Source organism: Lycium barbarum, chromosome 11 (assembly GCF_019175385.1).
Source record: "Lycium barbarum isolate Lr01 chromosome 11, ASM1917538v2, whole genome shotgun sequence".
Lineage (NCBI taxonomy): Eukaryota > Viridiplantae > Streptophyta > Magnoliopsida > Solanales > Solanaceae > Lycium > Lycium barbarum.
In genome coordinates, this window is record NC_083347.1 from 44,599,684 (window position 1) to 44,626,380 (window position 26,697).

At 36.3% G+C, this 26,697-nt stretch overlaps 1 protein-coding gene across 2 annotated transcripts in view; it reads left to right on the plus strand.

Annotated features, from left to right (window-relative positions):
* The window catches only part of LOC132619097 (bidirectional sugar transporter NEC1-like), a 36,430-nt gene extending 11,995 nt beyond the window's left edge, over positions 1-24,435 (plus strand). The window contains exons 5-6 of one of the 2 annotated variants that reach the window (XM_060334062.1): positions 23,176-23,292; positions 24,095-24,434. In XM_060334062.1, the coding sequence (XP_060190045.1) occupies positions 23,176-23,292; positions 24,095-24,298 (321 nt within the window). In that variant the 3' untranslated portion in view covers positions 24,299-24,434. Of the gene's footprint in view, positions 1-23,175; positions 23,293-24,094 lie in introns of both variants that reach the window. The other variant, XM_060334063.1, reaches the window with a different exon arrangement.
* The last annotated feature ends 2,262 nt before the right edge of the window (positions 24,436-26,697 follow it).

The window sequence follows — 26,697 nt, forward strand, 5'->3', positions numbered from 1 at the left end:
ATGCCTCAACATGAATTGGTAGCAACTCTAAATTCTTCTCCAGTTCATCTATTACTGCCCTTCCTCCAGCATGTATGCAAAAATGATCAAATGCAAACTTGAAATCTGGAATATAAGGCTTCACAATCCTGTTGAATACTTTATTTATTATCAGTGTAGCAAAGAACAGAAACTGCTTACTAATTGGTAAAACAAGAGGAACCAATGTAGTGATATTTGTCTTAAGAGCACCACCAACAATTGCCATGAGATCTTTTGATAAAGAAACACCACTTTTCCTAGCATCATCTTATTCTTGGTAAACACAGCGAAATGTCTTATCATCTACTCTATCATGTGTTCTAACAACATGAACAAGCTTATACTTCACTCTTAACATGAACAAGCTTATACTTCACTCTTAACATGAACAAGCTTATACTTCACTCTTTCTCTTGTCTGGAGACTTGTTAGATAACAAATAGCAGCATCTCCAACATTGACTTGTTGTTCCCACCATAACAATGTAGCGTCATATTCTCAGTACTGACAACAACTGTAAACATACATTCCTATGCACTACAATCAAACCAGAACTACAACCCATACCCACTAACTCACCGGGGATGCGATTCTGTTTGTTGCTGTCTTGATATACATATAAAGTCAGTCCATTGATCATTCACAATCAAACCTTGTTTCTTCTTTTGTCTTACTTCTCATCCTTTGTCTCAAATGATTTCATTCATAGGACAATAGTCCTAAGCATTTTTCAGAGTATCATTGACTTCTTTTTAATAAAGCTGCAACTTAAGATTCAACATCACTCCTTCCATATTCTCCTCTGATCAGTTCACACTGCCATAGAAGCACTGTCCTCTGCTATCTCAACATATTAATAACGGGGTAATAAACAGTCCTTTTAGAATTCTCTGGAAAAATATTGTGTAAAGTCGCTCTTTAAGCATAAGATATCTTACTCAACAATTAGTTCCATATTTCGGGTCATAATTTAATTAGCCACACCTCTCTTACAGCCTGATTAAAAGTCTCAATCACTTCACGACACCTATTAACATTTCCTCTTAGTATTAGAAGATCCGCAGGGTTTGATTCTCTTCCCCCCTTTGTTTATCGGGTTACTGCTCTAGTAGACCTTTTTTCAATTTGTCTCACTTCTGTCCTTCCTTCTCTGTTTCCAACGCATACCTAACACATTCGTCACTTATCGTTCCTTTGTGTCGTTGATCAACCTTAACTTGTTTTCACCTCCCTTCACATCAGTAATAGAAAACTCCTATTGTGTGACCGTTCGAGTAAATTCCCAGATAAATAACCTGAACTATAACACAGAACACAATTGCGGTCATAAGGTCAACTAATTGCCAGGCAAGGAGCTTTTGTAAACACATCTCTTTTGATTTATTTCCTCGAGGTATCACCGAGGTTAACAAGGCTGGCTCATAGTGACACGAAAGTTTTCTCCTGCTATAATCATGGGGTGAAGTCTAACTTAATAATCTGAATCGGTGTTACATGCATCGACCTATACGTATATATCGAGTTCATTTCACAACTCAATCTTCCAAAGCATAAAAGAGCTAGCCAAATTCTTCTAACTTGAAACTTCTTCTGGAATGCTTATCTCTTTAATTCTCCTTAGTATATAAAACTTCTTTCTACCCAAAGCACATCATTTTCCCTTCTCATGTTTCTTATTCTATCTTGACCTAATCATCGTTGCTTTCAGCTTAATACATACTTGCTACATTTATCCCATATTTAACTAAGTAAACCCTGGGTCAATCAATGCATATATATCATAAGAGGATACCAATAATATACCTGCGACAACATAAGGGAAAGACTCAAGATCCCGTGGTCCCGCTAGTGTGTAGGAGCGGTGATGTGGGTTACTCAAACCAACTGCTCCCTCTCTTCCTCTCCCACGGCCTGCTGGTGTCTGTGAGCCTTGCCTCGGAGGGCGCACTGATGATGAAGAGCCAGCTGCTAATCCCATAGGCCGAACCTTATCTCTACCACGTATCCATGGACAGTCGCGCCTGAAATGGCCTGGCCGAGCGCAGGCACAACAAACAGCCAAACCCAAACGACACGGTCAAGAATGTAGTCTACCACACTGAGTACATCGTGGTAAAGGTAATCTCATTTGGCCTGAATCACCCCTGGTCTGGGAACTAGAAGCTCTAAAACCCTGAACTGGCCCAAAACAAGCAGTTCTATCAACCCTAGGTCCAGGAAACTGTGGAGGCACACTAGCTGTTGAACAAGTTAAGTGCCTAGAGAATTGGTGCCTCAGGGAACCTCTAAACTCATGGTCAAACCCTGAAGACCTAACCTTCTTCCTCCAACTCCTGCTACTATGGCCTGCATCCTGCCGCTGAGCTTAAGCGGCTACTAATTGGGTCAGCAAAAGAATGGCCTGTCTCATATCCTGGCCTGAGTTATCTGGTGGAGAAACTGGGGGTGCTGGAGCTAAAGTTGAGGCTCCCCTTTGCTCCTCTGGAATGGGCGAAGTATGAGAGAACTGAAATATAACCTTACTTTGGGACTCGCCCTCATCCATATCTGTGGGCGGCTCCCGTTCAGTCCTTCTTCTGGCCGCTGTCTTGCCCTTCTGGGCTGCTGTAACTTTTTCTTTCATAGACTTTACAGAAAACATAGCGCACGGTTAAGGAAAAGGGAATTTTTATATCACCGCTCTATCGCACGATCTATGATAAGAAGGAAGGTCAATCGTTCCTAAATGCCCTGCAGCCTCCTGTTTATAAGTGTGGCGCGTTTCAAACCCATAAACAATACTCTATTGGACACGGCTCGTTAACACACCCTAGGACGGAACTGCTCTGATACCACTTTTGTCACGATCCAACTAGTGGGCCATGACGGGTACCCGGAGCAGGCTTCCGAGCACCACTTTTGTCGCGACCCAACTAGTGGGCCATGACGGTACCCGGAGGTGGCTACCGAGCACCACTCATCATAGTAATTATCATACCCAACCTGTACACACATAACCTCCAAGGTAATACTTACTGTGAACTGATCATAAATTATCTCCCAAAGCATGCATATATACATAAGCCCTCACAGCTACAAAATGATGTACAAAATATACATTGAGAGGTCACATAATATCTACAACCCACACATAAGCATCTACGAGCCTCTAACAAGAATCCCAAAATCATGAGGACGGGACAGGACCCCGCCATGCCCCAAAATGTACACAAAAGAATATACCAATGAACAGCAACTCCGGACAGTGGAGTGGTCCTGTGTGTTCTGATGTGGCTCGTAAGCGTCTGCACCGTCTCCCTGCCTACCTGTGGGCATGAACATAGCGTCCACAAAAGAAAGGACGTCAGTACGAACAATGTACTGAGTATGTAAGGCATATATGATAACATAATAAGGAAGTATAGAAAGCATAAGAAGAAAGGATAACTGTAACTGCTTGCCTCTTGAGGCGGAATCATGCATGCTCACTTTTACCTATAAAACCTATCACACATACATACATAAATTGTCTGAATCAATAACATCATTAGCTCGCGTCCGGGGTAATCATCTCACGCTGCCCACTAGTGGTGATGTCTGTGCCATATAAACACAGTGTAGTAAGCCGCCAGCCTTGACGGTGCTGCCCGACCATCTAGGCGCGGAGTAATCATCATTATCAATAAGCCGCCCACCGAAGTGGTGTCATGCCCGGCCATCTAGGCGCGGTGTAATAATACATATACATATAGCATGCATAAGAGTCCAATCAAAGCTACAACTCTATCGGAGTGACATAACGTCGGTGACCTCCGATTATGTTATGGAACAATTATCATAGCTATATCTCACCTTTAAGGAACAATAATCATAAGGTGAGATCATCAATAATGAATAATATTAGTAAACACGTGACAACCCAATGATATCATGAAAACATTTAGAACTTTAAGCTTTAGCCTTTCTAGAATGGAAATCATCATCATGAACATCATCACTATCTTGTCATGCTTGAGGAAATAACAATATAAGATGAGACCAACTATCATGAACGCTGTTAAGAATTTCATGGTAAGCTCAACTATACTATACGAGTTTTGAGAGTTAAGGTTCTCTAGGACCTCTAGGAACAAGAATAATATGGATAGCATATATGGGATTATAACATAGGATCCATGCCTTTGGAAGAAAGAGGGTAGCCTTACATACCTCGTCTCCTTAGTATATGGATCCTTCGAGTCCTCATATGCTCTATGAATGATTATCTGCATTAAACGAAGTATCCGTATTAACGATGGGTCCATAACTTATACGAGAACTCATTTAGACATTTTGTCAAACATTTTATGTGCATCAGATTCATGTAGCTTGTCTACCTCAATCCTCTACTATTTCCCTTTCCACCTTCACACCTCACTTAACAATCCAACAACTTCATATTACAACTTTAATTACACCAACCAGGCCAACAACATCACAACCATACCAAGTCTAGAACAATTCATACTCTAGCATAGCTAGGAACAAGTTATAGCACAACTTAAGCCTTACTTTCACCATTTCTCCTTCCCATAAGTCATGTAAATGCCAAATAATACTATAAACATGAAGATGGAGTGATAATCTTCTCTTCAATCACCAGGATCACTCTAAATTCGAAATTCCTTCAGCTCCAAGAATTCTCCAAATTCGACACCACAAGAGGAAGAACAATCTAATGATGATCATGGAATTCTTCATGTTAGAATCACTTGGTTTGCCCTTGGTTTTGGTCTTAGATCATAGGAGGACTTGTTGAGAGAGTTTCTAGAGATTTCTAGGTCCAAAAATGGTGAAAATATGATTTAGGGTCGAATTTGGTCTATTTATAGTGTTGAACCTACAAAAAAAAAAAGACTAACACAGAAAAAAAAATGCTTGAAGAATACTCACCAAGAACGTTGGAGACGTTTGCTCCTCCAAGAAAATAATGTGAGAATATTATGGACTTGACCCCTATTTATAGAATGAAAAAAAAGCGGTGTGTGGGCTGTCCAATTCTGAATAAAACATGGAACTTGAATCCTAATAGGACTCTTAAGTTATTGGAGAAACTTTCGGACCAAGGACATATACGATTTACGGTGGCGGCACTATGCAAATCCTTGTTTGATTTGGAAAAGAATTTCCAATTTGTCCGTGCAGTATCTTCCACTTTTGAAAAATAGGGATAAAAGCAATATTTATTGCTTGGATATTATTTTGCATGGCAGCAATAAGAAAAAGAAAACAAGTGGCAAATTCGTGTGCTCCTGTGTGGATATAATGACAAAGCAACGTGCATGTCAAATCTACTTTTTTCTCCATTGCACAAAAAGTGGAATGATATACAATTGAACTCAAATACGATTGTTCACACAAGATATCCAAAGTTTTAAATTGACCGAGGTCAATTTTGGTACACCATCGGTACATCAAAACTAGTCTCCGGGAAATCCAATGAGTTTATATTCCGACAAGTCTTGAAGTAGGGGGTATTTGTGGACAGTGATATTTTATTAAATTTAAATCCACAAAAAAATTAGATTATATTAAATTCAAGATATATTAGTCGAAATAAATATTGTGGGTTAATATGACTGACTTAATTATTTAAGTCTGATAAACATGGATTTGATTAATGATCCAATTTTGTTGGGCTAGTCCATTGATTTGGGCTATAAATAATGAGCCCGCTTGGCTAAGCCCAAGATGTCATCTTCCTAGAAGCCCACTCTGGCGCCACATGTCAAATGAGGTGGCACGCCAAGTCAAACAAAGAAGCTTATAGGGTCATGACACGTGGCAAAATGATACAGCATGCCTAGTCAAATCAAAGGCAATGAAGATGTGCCACATATACAAGTGACATGATCCGACCAATCAAATATCGCCATGTCAACTAAAATCTGATTGGCCAAAAGGAGTTCGTCCTCATCACAACTCCTCTATCCTACAACTATAAATAGGGGCCTCATAATTCAGAAAAGGGGACAGAAATTCTAACAAGAAGCTAGAGAAAGCTCGTGGATCAAACGCTGCAGATTTCTCTTCAAGCTAAAAGCATTCAAACACTCAAGTATTTCTCTAGAAGTTCTAGAGATCCAGACGAAGATTCAAGATCAAGCTTCAAGCCCTTGAATCCAAGTACAAGTTCAAGATCAAGCTCAAAAGCCCTTGAATTTATTATTGAAAAGGCGAATCAGAGGAATCATAGAGATTGTAACACACATATTTTTTGAAATCAAATAATACGATTGTTGCGATATTTTCCTGTCTTGATTATTATTTTCTCGACGCGAATTTTATTGTCTACAATAACATTTATAAATATACGATCAATTTTTTGTTGCTTATTTCAATATCAATTTTACTTATTTTAGATACAAGGAACGCACTCTAATAAAAAAATTTCAGCTACAGTATTTCTAAATTTGTAATGGAAGGCCGGCGAGAGGTGGTAGAAGTCATATGATTTTGTTGCTAATTAAAAAATTTGTACTTCCTTTATAAAAAAAATTCATCTTCTCAATGTACCACTAATAATAATTAACTATACATTTTATATGCAAGCCAAAGTGATAAATTAACCCAACAATAATTTAGTTGAAAGCCTATTTGTTTTCATAGAACAGAAAAATTGTGTCTAAATTCTTTATTCACGTGTTGGTCTTAGGAACGTGACGTGGCACAAACATTTTGTTCTTTTGTTTTTTTTCCTCAAATATTTTGATCCTTTTCCCCTTCTCCTAAAATAAATGTTATAATTTATATGAAATTTATTAATAAAAGAAAATACCTTGCCCCTTCCCCTCTTTTTCATTTTTGTATTTCTTTGTGCTTAGGGGGCTTTGAGTAATTGTGATCTTGATTTCCTTTTAATTTTGTTCACGCCCATGTTCTTAAAGAAGGGTTGACGGCTAACAAACTACTGATATGTTTTTTTTGTTTTGTTTTCTTTTTCAGGCTCGTGAGCTCTTCTAAATGTTCTATTCAATTCATTTGCTTATTTAAATATCATGAAATTTTTTAATAAGTTTTAATATGATGTAAAATCAATTCTTTAGTTATTAGTTAGAGTAGGACTATTTTTTTTAATGTTTCTTTATGTTCTCTATTTTGTTTAGTTAATTGGTATGTAATTTTCATAATTTTCTTAAATTTATGTACTTTGGGTTTTGGGGTTATGTAATTTTGATGCTCTCAGTGAGAGATTTAAGACTAATAAGTAGGTGTTACGTTTTTTTTTTTTCTTTTACTTTTCCTCCGTATTTCTTTCTTTTTTTAGTAGATTTATAATTTTTGTGCTTATCAGCATGATAGTTTTTTTTTTTTTTTTTTTGCATTTATATTGTAAAAATGTATTATTATTTTTTTTGGCAAAATAAATATTTTAAACTAAATGTAGGAATTAATATTTATACCTTTAATTTTACTTCCCATGAATATGTGTATTTTTTTTCTTCATTTAATCTATGATCTTTATGTTTGTAAGAGATTTTTTTATGACTGCGCGAAGCGCTTTCAAGTACACTAGTTATATATGATTTTAATTACTCCCGTATTTTGCCTTTTTAAAATCATTACCTCAACTGGTCCTAATCACCCTCATGTACTTGACTTTTCTTGTTCTTTTTTACTACGTCGTCCTGTTATCTTGTGCTATTAATGCTTATTATTACTGTGCACTTTTACTGATGCTTTTTCATCTCTCCTTGAGCCGGGGGTCTATCGGAAACAGCCTCCCTATCCGTCAAAAGGTAGGGATAAGATCTGCGTACGCTCTACCCTCCCCACACCTGACCTGTTGGGATTATACTGGGTATGTTGTTGTTGTTGTTATCCTCTCAAAAGGAAAATGAAAAGATAAAAAAATAAAAAATTTGCAGCTATATATTAATGGAGAAATAGAGAAGATATATGGAAGGGAGAAAAGGAAATAGCCATTGGGATGGTAAATATAAACGGAAATGGTATTTTAGCTTTTTTACACATCAGATTAATATGCTGTGGTTCTTATTTTACACTCTCACGCACCAAACGTCAATTCAAATCACTAGGATAATAGAAAAGTTAAGTACATGGGGGTAATTATAATCAATTGTTTTATTGTTTGAGGGGGTAACGATTGCAAAAAATCCAAGTACACAGGAGGTAATTAGAATTGGATATAGTTTAAGGGGGATTTGAATAAATGCACCAATTTTAGAGAAACCTTTAGGGTAAATCATTAAAAGAAAGATCTTTAAAACTATCTTGAGAGTAAATCTATGTATGGCTATCATGATCTCTCCTTAAATGGATGAACCAACTGGCATCTCGGAGGTAATAAACTAAGTTTTGTTTTTTCACTTGATTCAGTTTAGCCTCCTATTGGGATTAGGGGATAAGTTTATCTAGCCAAAACAAAAACAATCTTGACGTGACAAAAAGAAAAAGGGTAAACAGAAAATAAAACATATACAACAAAAGAAAGGAAAAAAAACCAAGTAATTAAAGATCACATACATTAGAAGACAATTCGGAGAAATGACCAAAAAAAAGAAAGCATCTCCGCGTGTCACAATTGCACGACCTCTTTTAAGTCGGATTACATAAAATGGACACTTACTTCAGAAACAGGATCGATCCAATGGACTGGAATTGTTTAAATACAACTTATATTATTTTTAATTTTACACCAATGGATTAAAAAGATAATAATAAAGAAATCGATGTTCTTAATTTGTGAAAGCAATACCATTGCTTTTTTCTTCTCTTTTTTTGTGGGTGGTGGGGGGGGGGGAGGGGGGGGGAGGGTATATTCTTCAAGCATATAGCTTATTCATATTAGCCACAAAACATGTAGCTTGCCTCAAGCAATGTCCTAATGAATCAACTTGATAATCTGAAATAAGAGGAAGATAATAATGCCAAACCTTGTCATTAAATGAAGGAACCAAAACCAATAAAATGTATTAGAGACTAACAAATCAGTACTCTTTAGTTGAATATAATATTCATGGAAATAGGCACAACCCGAGAGCTTACGAAAATTAGATCAAATAATTAATTGAGTGTTATGTGACGGAACTTCTCTAATTTCTATCTCCTGAGACGTCCATCATGCTAAAAAATGAATTAGGCTTTGCAACTAAACGACACCAAGAAAGTGAGAGATTAAATCAACAAGATTTGCCATTCCTAGCATGCAATTCAGAACCTCGAAAAAAGATACTCAGAAACAAACAGATTCTTATATCTTAATTAAATACAATGAACTCAAATTTCCATCAGATGGAAAGCCTTAGGTATTTGTTGGATCTTTTTTATCCTGGCAAGAAAGAAGAAACGTGTTTCAGGTGAGTGGTAGATTAATTCCAGTGTTTTTCCTTCTAAAAGGTTTCTCTTCAATAGATCACAAACTACTTTTATCAGTAAATCCTATTGGGTGCGAATAAAGTCCCACATTGATAGTTGAAAAGATTGGGAAACTATATAAAACGTGTGGGATCTATTAATGGTGCAAGATCTTTTGAGGAAAAACTGTGCGAACTCAAAGGGGACAATATCACAACATGTTAAGAGTATCTTTGTATTGATTTAGTTACAATTGATGGACGAATGTACACTGATTGCATGATTGAGATTTTTTTTATCTTTTACAATTTCACTACAGGTCCCGAGTTCAAGTTCCAAGAATGGAGAAATTTCCTTAAAGAAAATATGGGGAAAGTTCAAATTAATTGAGCAATTAATTTCAATTATGGAACCAAAAAATGTAAAATGAGTTACAACCTAAAGCTTCTAACATCGAGTTTTTCTTTTACGGTAATAGAGGAGTTGTTCAACTTTGGAAGAGGAAGGGTTGTAATAAACAGATTTATTGCCAATATTTTTTCTGTGTTTGGGAATTAAAATGTTTATGTAACTATAAGTAGATAATGTTTGTCGATATACCTGATGGAACATCTGAATTCTAATGGGACAAATTTACGTTTTAGGCAAAACATAGTTGAGTTCTAGCTAGCTAGTATCTTAAAATTATCCTTTCTTTAAGAAAAGCCCGTCTAGAAATTTGCTCAAAGATAACATGATTTAAGTCGGGAGACATTGAAAAAAGGGCAACTTACAGGAATAACTATCTTTTGAGAGCTATTAACAATCCGTAGCTATCTTTTATGTATTTATATTTCATAGCTAGTTTTTAGGAGCAGGCGTGTGTATTTAGATGTATTTGAATAAACTGTTTCGTCATATACATATATATATATATATATATATATATATATATATATATATATATATAAATGAAACAAACAACACATAAAATCATTCAAATACATATGCATAATGAAACAAACAACACGTCATATCCCGTAGCATCTAAAGCAGAGTGTAGCAATTGCACCAGCGACTCGGCGTTCGGTCCTTCTGCCTCAGTAGATGAACCCAAGTTTTCCAGGGTCTTGGCCTCAACATTCTCTTTTCTGGGCACATCTACCATATTCCATTCTTGGAACCGAGAGAACAACTTCAAAACTTTTTCCAGGTATTTTAACATGCGTTGCTCCTTTTCACAAACACGCCATGAACTTGATTCACCACTAGCAAGGAGTCACACTTTATTCCCATGACATCAGAACCTGGTACAATGGCCAATTCAAGACCTGCAATCATAAACTTATAACTAGACCTTATTGTTAGTTAATGTTACACTACGTATCGCCTGTCTCAACACTTCGCCGGATGGCATACGAAGAACTATACCTAGTCTAGTTCCTTTTACGTTGGACGCCCCATCTATGTGAAGGATCCAAACCCTGGGGACAGTCCCCGAGACCAAGGTGGCTTATTTTTCGGTGCATGGCACCATTCCCGGACTGAAATCCTCCATAAAGTCAGTAAGGACCTGTGACTTGATTGCAGTCCGGGGTCTGTAGCAATGTCAAATTCACTTATTTATACTATCCACTTAGGCAAACGTCTCGAGCGTTTGGGCTTGTGCAAAAAGTTCTGAAGTGGAAAGGTCGTCACAACGGCTATAGAGTGACACTGGAAGTATGGCCTGAGCTTAGGGGATTGCATCACGAGAGCAAAGGCCAGCTTTTCCAAGTAAGGTTACCGAGTTTCGGCCCCTGACATAATCCTACATATTTAATAAATAGGAAATTTTGTACCTTTTTCCTCCCGGACCAAGACTGCACTTACTGCCACTTTTTTGACAACCAAGTATACTAGGAGTTGCTCTCCATCCTTTGGCTTATACATAAGTGGTGGACTAGACAATTACTTCTTCAAGTCTCATAGTGCATGCTGACACTCCAGCGTCCATTCAAAGTCATTCTTCTTCCTCTTCAACAAGGAGAAGAACTTGTGACACGTTTCAGACGACCGTGATATGAACCTGCTAAAGGCTGCTAACCACCTGGTTAATCCCTGCATTGCTTTTATGTTGTCCAAGGTATTCGGGATTTCTTCGATCACCTTGATCTTGTCTGGGTTTACCTCAATTCCCCTTTAAGACACAAGAAAACCCAAGAACTTCCCCGAGCTAACTCCAAATGCGCCATTCTCCGAGTGTAGTTTCATGTTATATTTCCTTAAGATGGCAAAGGTTTCCAGCAAAAGACTTAAATGGTCCCCTTCACAAAGACTCTTGACAAGCATGTCATCAATATATACTTTCATTGTTCTCCCAATTTACTGTTCAAACATTCCGTTTACCAACCTCTGGTAGGTGGCCTCAACATTCTGAAGTCCCAAAGACATCATATTATAGAAGTAAATGTCAAAGTTAGTGACGAATGATGTTTTATCTTGATCCTATGAAGCATTCTTATTTGATTATACCTAGAGTAAGCATTGAGAAAACTCATTATCTCATGCCAGTCGTTGCGTCAACCATTTGATCTATGCTCGGCAGCGGGAAGGAGTCATTTGGACCCGCTTTATTAAGATCTTTTTAGGTACTACAACTACATTGGCTAACCAATTCAGGTATTTTACCTCCTGAATGGACCTTATATTGAGTAACCTTGTTACCTCCTCTTTAACAAACTTGTTTTCGACCTCTGCTATAAGCTGTTTCTTTTGCTTTACCGATGGGAAGCTAGGATCCAGGCTAAATTTGTGTATGCTAACCTCTAGGGGTATACCTATCATATCTTGATAGGACCAAGCAAAACAATCATAGTTAGATTTAAGGTAAGCAAGAATATCACTCCTGAGCTCGAGGGTTTGACCCGTGCCCAGGTATGTCTTCATCTCCAAGAGATCTGCATACAAGCCAACCTAGGAACCAGATACCTGTTCTGTAACTCATCTTCGGGTCACGTTGTTGATTCTTATACTTGCGGGACCGAATCGGGTGTGAGCTCCGATTCTTGTGATTACTATTTTACGTCTTTTGACTCTTCCTTGACCTTTGGCTCATGATGGAGAACATTTCTCTTGCAGCCGGTTGCTCCTCCTAGATATGATTGATGCCCTTTGGAGTGGAAAATTTATCAGTAGCTGTAATGTTAACGGTACTGCCCTCACGTAATGTAACTACAACCTTCCAAAGATTACATTGAACCTCATGTCACCATCTATAACATAGAACTTTGTCTCTTTGATCATTCCCCCGACATTTTCTGGTAGTGTAATATCTCTTTTGGTCGTTTCACCATATTGAATCCGAAAATGACCCAAGTGGCTGGTATTAGCTTTTCCAACATCTTCATTTTCTCTACGACTTTCCATCAAATGTTGGCTGAACTACCTGGATCAATCAAGACATGCTTAGTTTGAAAACAGTCTATGTCTACAGTGATTACCAGTGCCTCATTATGAGGCGATGTGATCCCCTCTATGTCTTCTTCGGTGAAAGTGATGCCATTTTCATTTGAAAGCTCACGAGGTATCGTTTCCCAAGTAACTGACACCTTTCTCTTTTTTTCCATCATGAAGGTTGTACCAGCAACTTCGGCTCCTCCAATTATCATATTTATTACCTAACGTGTGATGGTCGGCACGACCTGGTCGTTTGTAGCCATACTTTTTTCATAATTATTCTTCGCTCTCTCGCTCAATAACTCCCTTAGGTGTCCTTTCTTGAGAAAGTCAGTCACCTCCTCCCGGAGATGCCTGCAGTTCGCTCTTCTATGCCCTTTCGTGCAATGGAAATAGTATTGTACGGTCATATTCTTTGAATTAGGGACAGATCGGAGCAGCATAGGGAATCGTGCCGCAGGCTTAGTTCTCATGGTGGCTACCATCTGCACCTCGTCAATGCTGAAGTTATATTCGGAGAGGTTTGGATATTCCGTATGCCTTGAAGGGGATCAAAGAGACTCTCCTCTATCTCTCCTCTGCAGACCCTAGTTGTTTCTACCACGATCATCATTTCTATCGGCATTTGACCTTTCCAAGGACCGGTACCCCTAATTACAACTGACCTCTCCGACAGAGTATATGGTTGAAACCGGTTCTTCGATGAGTTACAGTTCGACCCAACCCCTTTGCTCGTCGAATCTTGATGCCAAGTTCATCCAGTGAACCTTCCTATTAGATCGTCTTCCACCCAGATCTTTGACTCATACCTATTGTATACATATGCCCACGTTGTTTCTTGAAAATCCAATAGATTCTCCTTGAGATTCTCCTTACACAATACGTACGACGGATTATGACTATTCCACTAATTATAAATAGTAATGATTTAATCAATTTCACTCGGTTACTTGTATTGTTATCATAGTTTTTGTCATTTGAATTTAGCACAGAAGATTTTGTATGTATCATCTATCTGTTGGGCTAAACCAAATGAAGAAAAACAATTGTACGTATGCATTATGGTCTTGCCAAACAATAATACCGAATTCATCAAAACTTCCTTTACCGAATTCTTGTTCTTTGTTTCTCCGTAGTTGATCTCCATTATAAAATTGCATTTGAAGTGTGTATAGTTTCTTCAAGTCCCTTTTGTAGATCCACAAAGAGCATTCAGCACTTGAAACTAAAAAAGGGCTTCACTAGGTAGATATATCATCATGGTGCAATTAAGTGTTCATGACTTATTGTCACGCCCCAAAACCCACCCTAGACGTGATCGGCATCCGACGTCATGAACAACATCGGAAGAACCTAAACGACACAATAATAATACTTGAACCCGCCAGGTTCAACATTCGCCTCCAACAATTTATAAATTAAATGTAACTCATCATGATCACATGAATTAAATCAGCGGAAGTCTTTATAAGTAAATAGTCATAACCGTGACAAACACCCATTAAGTCGTACGAGACTTTGACAATCTACCCACAATTCTAACAACTATCTATGGAGCTTCTAAGAGACATAACAATCGTCAAACTTCGGGACGCAGCCCGGAAATCTAGAATAATAAATGAAACAGGAAGTGTCCCACGAACAAGGATGTGGGCTCACCCAAATCAGCAGCAGCAGCAGCAAGTCCTCTTAAGCGTCGAAAGTATCACGAACCTGCTCTTCTTTGTTACCTAACATACCATCAGAAACAACAATGGTATGCCTGAGTACTTTCGTACTCAGTGAGTGCCTCGGAGACAACAAGTATTATAAAAATAAAATATAATAATACATAAAGAAATCAGTTCTGAAAGGATAGTATAAAAACAGTCATTCCCCTTTTGTGATTCTTAATATCATTTGCTAAGCAGTTTACAAAGCCATTAATCGATATAAAAACAGGTATTCAGCATATGTATCTCAATAAGAATTGTCAAAATCAATTACAAAGCCTTTTGTCAATTTATAACTTCAAATATGCCTTTCTAATCAATTAAGATTGTCAACGACCGTCCCATGAGAGAATAAGAATATCACACATGCCAATACAGGCCCAAGAATCAATCATATCGCGCATAGCGCACCACACCGGAACATATAATTCTCGGTGACCACTCGTCCTCCCGAATGGCTAGGCATAAACATAACAATAAAGTCCATGGCATAGAAGCCGATTCAAAAATTGTCTCAAAGCAGTCACAACATCAATAACATTAAAGTTCATTACACATATCAATCAACGAAAGACATATTAACTTAACTCCTTACCATTTACCATGCCAAACATTTCACTTACGAATTCAATATCACCACAAGCCACTCAAAGGCAACAAGATACAAAGCAAGCCACTCATAGGCAAACTAATCAATCAATCGTTAGTCCGGGTTAGGAAACCACGGAGGCTAATCGTCATCTGGACTATCACAGCAATAGATACTCCGGGCTAGGAAGCAACGGAGGCTAATCGTCCTCTGGACTAGCACAGCAATAGATACTCCGTGCTGGGAAGCAACGGAGGCTAATCGTCCTCTGGACTAGCACAGCTTGCCCATACAGGCCCAAACACAAACAAAATACAAATCATGTCATATTACCAAATTATCAATCATGGCTTAGAGCCGAATCTCACTTCTCAAGTCATCATCTCAAATAGAGGCATTTCAAGTTACAACCGATTGAGAATCTTATTCAAATATCTTATTCAATTTCAAGTTTAAGAAACCCATTTAACAACAAAACAAGTTGAAGGTCTAACCTTTAGAAGATTAAGTTCAATCATCCAATAATGGGGAAAAGCGAGTTTCACAAAGTAGTATGGTTCGTGTAAGGTTCGATGCGGGCTTGACCCTACACACGCATGACCTTGTCTAAAAGAAATCATCTTTGTAGTCAAATTATCATTACGGACCATTATGCCATATTGAAAGGAGAAGTTATTCCGACCAATGTTTGAAAACGTATAACTTCTTTACGAAAGATTTCCATGTCTTAAATCATCAATGAGAATATCATTACCAACCCTTAACCATCATTATTAAACATATCTTATAGAGGAAAACATTCATAATATCACATACATATATAGGGTTTGTTACAATCTAGGTTTAATGTGGGTTTGTCCCCTCACACACATTAACCACCATTTAAACATGAATTAGAGTTCAAGGAACATGAAAAGATTGCTTTTCCTTTCATTCATTAAAGGATCTTGAATAATATTTATACTTCCAAATTCAAGAACAACAACATCAACAACAATCTCAACAATTATTTTATATCAATATCCAACTAATTCTATCCATTTAATCATACCAAAACAGCCCACAAATCATTTGATATCCAAAAATTATAACCGAGCTTTCAATGTCATTTTCTCTATTCTAACCCGTCAAATCTATCAATGATAAGGGTAAGAATGTTATTAAAATCTTAGACATACATTAGGGTTTTGTATGAGAAGTTCACCCTTTCTATTCAATAAAGAAATTTCAAGAAAAGAAGTCATGCATTCCAAAATAAGATTTTTCAAAAGAGACATACCTTAATTGCTCCAAAACTTGAATTAAAGACTTGAATTTTGGAGAAGATTTCCTAAATCTTGATTCTTGAATCTTGAGATGGGTTTTCTTGAAAACCCTAGATTAGGAATGATGATTTCTTGTTTAGATTACAAGGATATATGTTAGAATGGAGTTGGAATAATTAGAATGGACTTACCTTGGTGTTCTTGATGTTGGAGGAGAGTAGGAGGTTGTTCTAGGGTTTGAGGGAATGAAAAATAATGACTTGAACTGATATGGACGAATATATAATGTTCTGGAAAATACAGTTTACGTCCAGCACTGTGCTGGCCGTATTTTCAGTTTACGGGCCGTAAACTGACTTTACGGGTCGTATTTTGCACACGGACTGCACTGTGTCTCTTCAGTAAAATGGTCATAAATCTTTGCACATATGTCCGTTTGACCCCCGTAAGATACCGTTGGAAAGGTATTTCAAAGATCTACAACTTTCATCAAGGAAGTTTTCCCAAATTCCAAATACGGTTTGAAATACGGGCCGTAAAGTGAAATACGGTCCGTATTTAACCTTATGACCTCAAAAATGTCAAATTCCAGAATGTTTAGAAATTCTTGGTTTCAGTTCACGACTTGGTTTACGGCCAGTAAACTGAAATACGACCACTGTTCATGGGCGTAAACCACCATATCACAACTGAACGGAAAAATTTCAATTCCCACATTCTTTATCTGATTTTCTAAGTCTAGGATCATGATCAAAGTTTAAGTTAAAGGTACGGGGTGTTACATTATCCCCCCCTTAAGATCATTCGTCCTCAAATGAAAGTCATTGCTTAAGATTCTTCACTAAACCTCAAATTTCAAAATTTCAAGAATTCTCCTAGCAAGGTGAAACATCCTTAGAGATAACATACGACTAACCATATAACGAATGCATCATTAAGGTCTAAACACAATTGTGAGATTTATACTTCACTCTAAACTTTCACAGGAAAACACATCCGAAAGGTTCAACACATACCTATAGTAGGGAATAATATTCAAGGTAACACGGCTTGAGTAATACCGCAACAACTAGATAAAACTAAGCCCTTTTTGATTTCACCCCGCAAGTCTTAAGATACGACATAAGTCTACTCCGAATTTTTAACAATATCACTTTTTCACTCTATAACGGGTCCATCAGCAAATTCAAGCCTAACCATTTCTGATTGACAATCCAGAGTTTCATAACACTCGGAAAGCTAGTCCATCCCCAAAAATCACATCACAGTTCATCATTTCTAATTCAAACACATTAAAAGTAATCTCACAGCCCTTAACTACAATGACACAGTCTCTATACATTATAAAAGCGATAACAAGCACGCAGGGGTATTCATAGAAAAAGGGTGTCAACCATTGTTCGACTTCCACACAAAATCAAGGGCAAGATTTTGAGTTATATAAGAAAGAGTCGAACTCGAATTGATCAGCTAATACGCTTCAAAAGAACATATAGTAAGAATACCTGTGGCCCCGGCTTCAGGATCTTCTACCGTATCCCTACGAATCAAACTATAAAGTCGAGCTTGTCCCCTATTAGCGGTGTTAGAAACCATTTTACCAGCCCTATTACCACGAGCATTAGGGGTGTTGTTAGCATTACCATCAGACGAATTATTCCTTTGGCCTGAAGAGTTAGCCATTTCACGAATCCACTTCCTACAATATTTCTTGATATGACCCCTAATCCCACAATGGTGACAAACACGATCCTCCAATCTAAATGTTTGTCGGTTACTACCTTGCGAATATATGTTCTGATCATTGTTCCTCTGACCTTGTCTACCAGATGGAACGCCTATATTAGACTGAGAACCAAACTGTTGAGGTGCATAATTTCCTTTTCGTTGCCCTCCATCATACGAACCAGTGAAACCACCCACAGATCGGGCCTTCTTACTTTGTTCCCTGTCTAACCGCTCTTCTCTCTTCCAATTCTCTTGTTGCTCGGCAAACCCAACCAAGGAATTACCGTTCTTGACCCCAGCAGTGGTATGGTTAGTGACCCTGGTGGCTCGTCCGCCACGCGATGATTTAGAAGCACCATTGTTTCCCTGATTACCAGTCCTCGCAGGAGTTAAAGCCATTTCTGCGGGGCACGAATTATTGGACACGTCAGAATGATCCTAAAGGAAGTTCAGGCTCTATAGCACAATCTAGAATAAAGAGGAGTGAGAAACACCTATAAATGCCCTGGTAGTCTTTCGATCATGCAGGTGATCAGGATGCACAAAGAAGACTCCACTAGACACAGCTCCACAGACACAGACAACTCCTAGGACACATTTAAACCTAGGCTCTGATACCAAGCTTGTCACGCCCCAAAACCCACCCTAGACGTGACCGGCATCCGACGTCATGAACAACATCGGAAGAACCTAAACGACACAATAATAATACTTGAACCCGCCAGGTTCAACATTCGCCTCCAACAATTTATAAATTAAATGTAACACATCATGATCACATGAATTAAATCAGCGGAAGTCTTTATAAGTAAATAGTCATAAACGTGACAAACACCCATTAAGTCGTACGAGACTTTGACAATCTACCCACAATTCTAACAACTATCTATGGAGCTTCTAAGAGACATAACAATCGTCAAACTTCGGGACGCAGCCCGGAAATCTAGAATAATAAATGAAACAGGAAGTGTCCCACGAACAAGGATGTGGGCTCACCCAAATCAGCAGCAGCAGCAGCAAGTCCTCTTAAGCGTCGAAAGTATCACGAACCTGCTCTTCTTTGTTACCTAACATACCATCAGAAACAACAATGGTATGCCTGAGTACTTTCGTACTCAGTGAGTGCCTCGGAGACAACAAGTATTATAAAAATAAAATATAATAATACATAAAGAAATCAGTTCTGAAAGGATAGTATAAAAACAGTCATTCCCCTTTTGTGATTCTTAATATCATTTGCTAAGCAGTTTACAAAGCCATTAATCGATATAAAAACAGGTATTCAGCATATGTATCTCAATAAGAATTGTCAAAATCAATTACAAAGCCTTTTGTCAATTTATAACTTCAAATATGCCTTTCTAATCAATTAAGATTGTCAACGACCGTCCCATGAGAGAATAAGAATATCACACATGCCAATACAGGCCCAAGAATCAATCATATCGCGCATAGCGCACCACACCGGAACATATAATTCTCGGTGACCACTCGTCCTCCCGAATGGCTAGGCATAAACATAACAATAAAGTCCATGGCATAGAAGCCGATTCAAAAATTGTCTCAAAGCAGTCACAACATCAATAACATTAAAGTTCATTACACATATCGATCAACGAAAGACATATTAACTTAACTCCTTACCATTTACCATGCCAAACATTTCACTTACGAATTCAATATCACCACAAGCCACTCAAAGGCAACAAGATACAAAGCAAGCCACTCATAGGCAAACTAATCAATCAATCGTTAGTCCGGGTTAGGAAACCACGGAGGCTAATCGTCCTCTGGACTATCACAGCAATAGATACTCCGGGCTAGGAAGCAACGGAGGCTAATCGTCCTCTGGACTAGCACAGCAATAGATACTCCGTGCTGGGAAGCAACGGAGGCTAATCGTCCTCTGGACTAGCACAGCTTGCCCATACAGGCCCAAACACAAACAAAATACAAATCATGTCATATTACCAAATTATCAATCATGGCTTAGAGCCGAATCTCACTTCTCAAGTCATCATCTCAAATAGAGGCATTTCAAGTTACAACCGATTGAGAATCTTATTCAAATATCTTATTCAATTTCAAGTTTAAGAAACCCATTTAACAACAAAACAAGTTGAAGGTCTAACCTTTAGAAGATTAAGTTCAATCATCCAATAATGGGGAAAAGCGAGTTTCACAAAGTAGTATGGTTCGTGTAAGGTTCGATGCGGGCTTGACCCTACACACGCATGACCTTGTCTAAAAGAAATCATCTTTGTAGTCAAATTATCATTACGGACCATTATGCCATATTGAAAGGAGAAGTTATTCCGACCAATGTTTGAAAACGTATAACTTCTTTACGAAAGATTTCCATGTCTTAAATCATCAATGAGAATATCATTACCAACCCTTAACCATCATTATTAAACATATCTTATAGAGGAAAACATTCATAATATCACATACATATATAGGGTTTGTTACAATCTAGGTTTAATGTGGGTTTGTCCCCTCACACACATTAACCACCATTTAAACATGAATTAGAGTTCAAGGAACATGAAAAGATTGCTTTTCCTTTCATTCATTAAAGGATCTTGAATAATATTTATACTTCCAAATTCAAGAACAACAACATCAACAACAATCTCAACAATTATTTTATATCAATATCCAACTAATTCTATCCATTTAATCATACCAAAACAGCCCACAAATCATTTGATATCCAAAAATTATAACCGAGCTTTCAATGTCATTTTCTCTATTCTAACCCGTCAAATCTATCAATGATAAGGGTAAGAATGTTATTAAAATCTTAGACATACATTAGGGTTTTGTATGAGAAGTTCACCCTTTCTATTCAATAAAGAAATTTCAAGAAAAGAAGTCATGCATTCCAAAATAAGATTTTTCAAAAGAGACATACCTTAATTGCTCCAAAACTTGAATTAAAGACTTGAATTTTGGAGAAGATTTCCTAAATCTTGATTCTTGAATCTTGAGATGGGTTTTCTTGAAAACCCTAGATTAGGAATGATGATTTCTTGTTTAGATTACAAGGATATATGTTAGAATGGAGTTGGAATAATTAGAATGGACTTACCTTGGTGTTCTTGATGTTGGAGGAGAGTAGGAGGTTGTTCTAGGGTTTGAGGGAATGAAAAATAATGACTTGAACTGATATGGACGAATATATAATGTTCTGGAAAATACAGTTTACGTCCAGCACTGTGCTGGCCGTATTTTCAGTTTACGGGCCGTAAACTGACTTTACGGGTCGTATTTTGCACACGGACTGCACTGTGTCTCTTCAGTAAAATGACCATAACTCTTTGTACAGATGTCCGTTTGACCCCCGTAAGATACCGTTGGAAAGGTATTTCAATGATCTACAACTTTCATCAAGGAAGTTTTCCCAAATTCCAAATACGGTTTGAAATACGGGCCGTAAAGTGAAATACGGTCCGTATTTAACTTTATGACCTCAAAAATGTCAAATTCCAGAATGTTCAGAAATTCTTGGTTTCAATTCTCGACTTGGTTTACGGCCAGTAAACTGAAATACGACCACTGTTCATGGGCGTAAACCACCATATCACAACTGAACGGAAAAATTTCAATTCCCACATTCTTTATCTGATTTTCTAAGTCTAGGATCATGATCAAAGTTTAAGTTAAAGGTACGGGGTGTTACACTTATCTTTCATGTTTGGCCTTCTTGGTATGCTAAAATGCAAAACAATGTACACTGATTTTGTACTTTTTATCTTTATTTTGTTCTCTCAATATTCTCTAACTCGTATTCTACTGTTATGTAGGTAATATCGTGTCATTCATAGTGTTCTTAGCACCAGTGTAAGAACAATTACTCTGATCCCTCTGTCCATATTTAATTTGGCACACCCCTTAAGAAGCAATTAATAAAATTATATGCTTACTATATCACACTTTCAATATGATAAATTCAATGTTTTAGAAAATGCATCAAGAAATGATTATAGTTAATAATAAGGATAAATTGAGAACTAAGTGTTAAATTCTGTCTTAATTTGCTAAATTGGACAAGTAAAAGTGCACATGTATTTTTAATATAGAGGACAAGTAAAATTGGATGGAGCGAGTACATTTCAAGTCAATTTAAGAAGTTTTTAGACAATAATAATATGATGGACAAGTTGGTTTCTTTCTCCATTTCTTTTTTTCTTTCCAGGCCAGAATTTTACAAGATATATAAAAGGAATTCATCATTAAGGGTTTCAAGCAATACCATATTTAGTAGCACTATTCAGTGCAGGACTATTGCTATATTATGCTTATCTCAAGAAGAATGCCTACCTTATCGTCAACATTAATGGCTTTGGATATGTTATTGAATTAGCTTACATCTCTTTGTTTCTCTTTTACGCACCCAGAAAGTCTCAGGTGAACTCCCTTTGCTCTTTCTCATTAGGAAAGAAACAGATTAAATTTTATACACGTGTTGTACATGATTTGAGTTATCGGATTATATCTTATACACTGACAGTACAATTTTATTTATTTATTAGTGTAGTAACATATTACAGCACGCCAGTTATCATAGATATTAACTCGTAATTATCTCATAAATGACGTGATAGCGCACTGTCAGTACACTACAATGTAAAGATTCTTTTACACTATTAGTGTCTTTTAACTTGAGATAGCAAGTCAGTTACCATTTTTATCAAGTTACTAATTAATCATTTTAGGAGAGATTTGTTTGTAATTACTTTATAAATGGTTTGATTGTGTAAAATATTTATATTTACACTATCAATACATAAAAAGAGACATATTTCATACTACTATTTTGCTTGCTATAATTTGCAGATTTTCACGGGGTGGCTGATGTTGTTGATAGTGGGAGCCCTAGGAATGATAATGCTATTTTCTTATGTATTTGCAAAAGGCTCAGAAGGAGTGATGATAGTGGGATGGATTTGTGTTGTTATCAACGTTGTGGTCTATGCTGCTCCTTTAAGCATCATGGTCTCATTAATTACTCTCTAGTTTTTATTTCATACTGTAATTTATCCCTTTATATTTATATATATGCTTTAGTTACTTCCTTAACTCTTATAAATGTGTGTTGCAGAGGCAAGTAATAAGAACAAAGAGTGTAGAGTTTATGCCCTTCACTTTATCATTGTTCCTCACTCTCTGCGCTACAATGTGGTTTTTCTATGGGGTTTTCAAGGACTTCTACATTGCTGTAAGTTATCAATAAATTCATACAATTTACTCCCTCTGTTTAACGAAGAATAACTTTCTTCACATAAATTATGTACCAATGATCGGGTGCGGTTCAGTGGAATTAGTGGTCTAGAGTCAAATCTTAATAAGAGGTCTCAAATATATTCAACAAAACTAGTTTCTGCGTGCGTCACATGTGCATTCCGTGCGCCGCACGTGCATCCCATCTCAATTAGTAAAATTATTTTAAAATCACATATATATTGTTGTTAAACATGTGTGTGAGGTATACATCTATAGTAAAAGGAAGTTAGTACACGCTCAAAAAAGATGAAGGATGATCCGATTTCAGCAGATTTAATAGTTAAACTGAAAATTATTGGACATTATTTAAATTTGGGACGGTTGTTTCTTGAAATAGTTTGCTGAGCATATGAGACTGCCTTTAAGAAAAAATTTCTAGCTTAATTTAATTTTTTTAAAAGGAAAAAAAAAACTATACACCTAACTCTGCTTTTACTAACTACTATTAAAAAATAGACCCCCATAATTTAGGGGCCTAAAACACTTGCCTTAGTGGCTTGTCTATTAGCTCGTCCCGCCGATGATATTTCTCTCTCTATAAAAGATTTCTATATCATTAAGATTAAAATTAGAATATAAAAGTTAAAAGAAAATGAAAAAGTATCTTACAAATGAAAAAGTGTCCTATAGAAATGGAATAGAGGGGTAGTGCTTTTTTCCTGTTCCAACCTTTTCTTTTCTTCTAAACAACTAATTTGATTTTTATTTAATTTTGTTACCCATTGGGGATTGTGCAGTTACCAAATGTACTGGGGTTTCTATTTGGAGTCGTTCAAATGCTACTATATTTTGTTTACAAGGATTCAGACAAAGAGGACATTAATGAAATATTGGATCTCAAAAAAGTTGCAAAATCAAAAGGTGTAGAAGTCAGTGTCAAGATTGAAGGTGATTCTAAGGCATTGCACTCAATGGAGAAGGCTTTTCCAGAATCAAAATAAGCAAGAAAAGGAATATCTAGCAAGAATTTAGAAACTTATAATATTTAGTACTTGTAGCAGGCGGTGTGACCTAGACTTTACACTAATAATCCTGATTATCCAAACTTATATATGGAACGTATTTACCTGTATCTAATGTTTACATTAAATAGATAAATATATAACACGTATTTACAATACACATAGTTACTATTTCTGTCCTGTTTTATGTGTCACACTTTCCTTTTTATTTCGTCTCAAACGAATGATATCTTTCTATATTTATAAACAACTAGTATCTCTACACGTGCATTGCACGTGTATGTCCAGTCACGTAACACACGATTCTGTAAAATAATACAATATGTTTAGATAGATTTGAGTATGTAATTATATATTAAAAATTAATATACAAGTTTATGCGAATGATTGATATGAATCTTCATATAATAACTTATTTGTTGAGGTCAACATTACTGGTTATACATGTGAAATGTTGCAAGAAACTTTTATGTAAAATGTAAAATGAGTGTAGGCATTATAAGCCACTATCTTTAGGATAGTAATCTTTTCTACATATATAGTGCAAATGGGTAAATAAAACTTATGTTTGCAAGATACAATTCTTATTCAAGAAATTAAAGTTTCATTTTTTTATTTCTTCTACAACAGAAGTTCAACCCAATAGAAAACGCAACATCAATATATTTCCGTTGGTAGAAATGCAGAAGATTTTGGCAGAATTTCAGAAAAATAGCTTTTCTTACTGTGACTACAATACAGGAAAAAAGCTTTTGTATAGATGTGTATTTTGATTTTAAATGCAGCTAACAATTAAAGACAAAAACAAAAAGGTTGATTACCAACATAAGTTCTGGTTGGTGCCTCAATGAGCATCACTAGCCTTAAAAAAAAAACACCTTCTTTTTAATTATTGGATTATTATTATCAAAAAATTATTATATATAAAAATCTATGTCATCAATCAGGAATTATTGACAGAATATGTTGTCAAATAACAAAAATTCGTGGTTAATTCTATTTAAATGTCGTATCAACGTAAGCTTCTAAAAAAAATCATATTAGCTATGAAATATTAGAGATAGATCAACAACTGATTCTTTTTTTTTTCTAGTCATAAAACACGAAATACTATACTAATAAAAAGAAGCATTCTTTAATGCTACACTCCTTTTGCACATATATAAGGTTAGTATGAATATGAATCATCCAAATACCTTTTCAAGTATAAATATGATTCATCCAAATAAAAGGCTTCATCTATATCATTTTCATGATCTCGATCTAATTATCAAGTATTACTGTAAGTTTTAATTTATGTCTTATAACCTTGAAAATAATATTCCACATTTTGCATAAATTCTAGGAAATTATATATAACCGATCCAATTTCCTCTGGTAAACATGCATGCAAGACATAATATCTATTATTAGAGTATGTCCATTTATTCTATATTTATAAATATTAAATTTTCAAATCATATTCTATTGTTAATTAAGGACTAAGAACATAAGGTAGAACCCGGTTTTATCACTTTCTTCTTAATCTTTTGTTGCAGTGTCTTTTGCCATATACTCTCAATCAATATATTTGACCGTTAAAGATATACAGATGCATAGGTGAAAAGATTTGAGAATCAAGTAATTCATCACACTTTTCTCTTTGCCGCAATTTGACATTTTCTCTTCTGATATGCTAGCCTTATATATGTGCAAAAGGAGTGTAGCATTATTAATGCATGCTTAAAGAATGATCCAAATTTATAAAGAAAGAAAGGTTAAGATAAAATATATGATTGTGTGTTCTCCGCTATTTATGTAAACCAGTTGTGTTGATCTTCAAATAGCTGCCACAATCAACTTTTCCTTCATTTGGTTCATAAAGTGTGAAGATTCATACAAGTGTGACAAACATTTGAAACATCCTAAAATAGAAATTAAATGCATAACCTGAAATGGTGAGAGGAGTTGCATGTTTTTGGAAAAATGTCAACCCAAGGTTGCCAACAAATCCCACTCCGTCTCATAAAACTCTATTACTAATTATAAAATATAAAAATTGCACAAGATCAACTTTGAACAAAGTGTCTTAGAGATTAAGTTGAAAAGGAAAACGAAATGGTAACTTCGCTTGTTTGAATTGAAAGTGTGTATCACAATATGCGTTTTCTTCAACTTTAAAAAGAGAAACGGTTTGTAACGACCAAACTGGTCGTTATTGCATTTCCGACCCTTTTGATAACTTTTTCGAGCTTTATTAGCCCATATTTGACCCGCGGGGACCGTTGTCATGCTTCCCGAGGTCATCGGAATTGATTTGGGAAAGTTTTGGGGAAATTTGGCTTAAAAGCGAAAAATGGTTGACTCAAAGTTGACTTTTGGGTAAACGGACCTTTTTT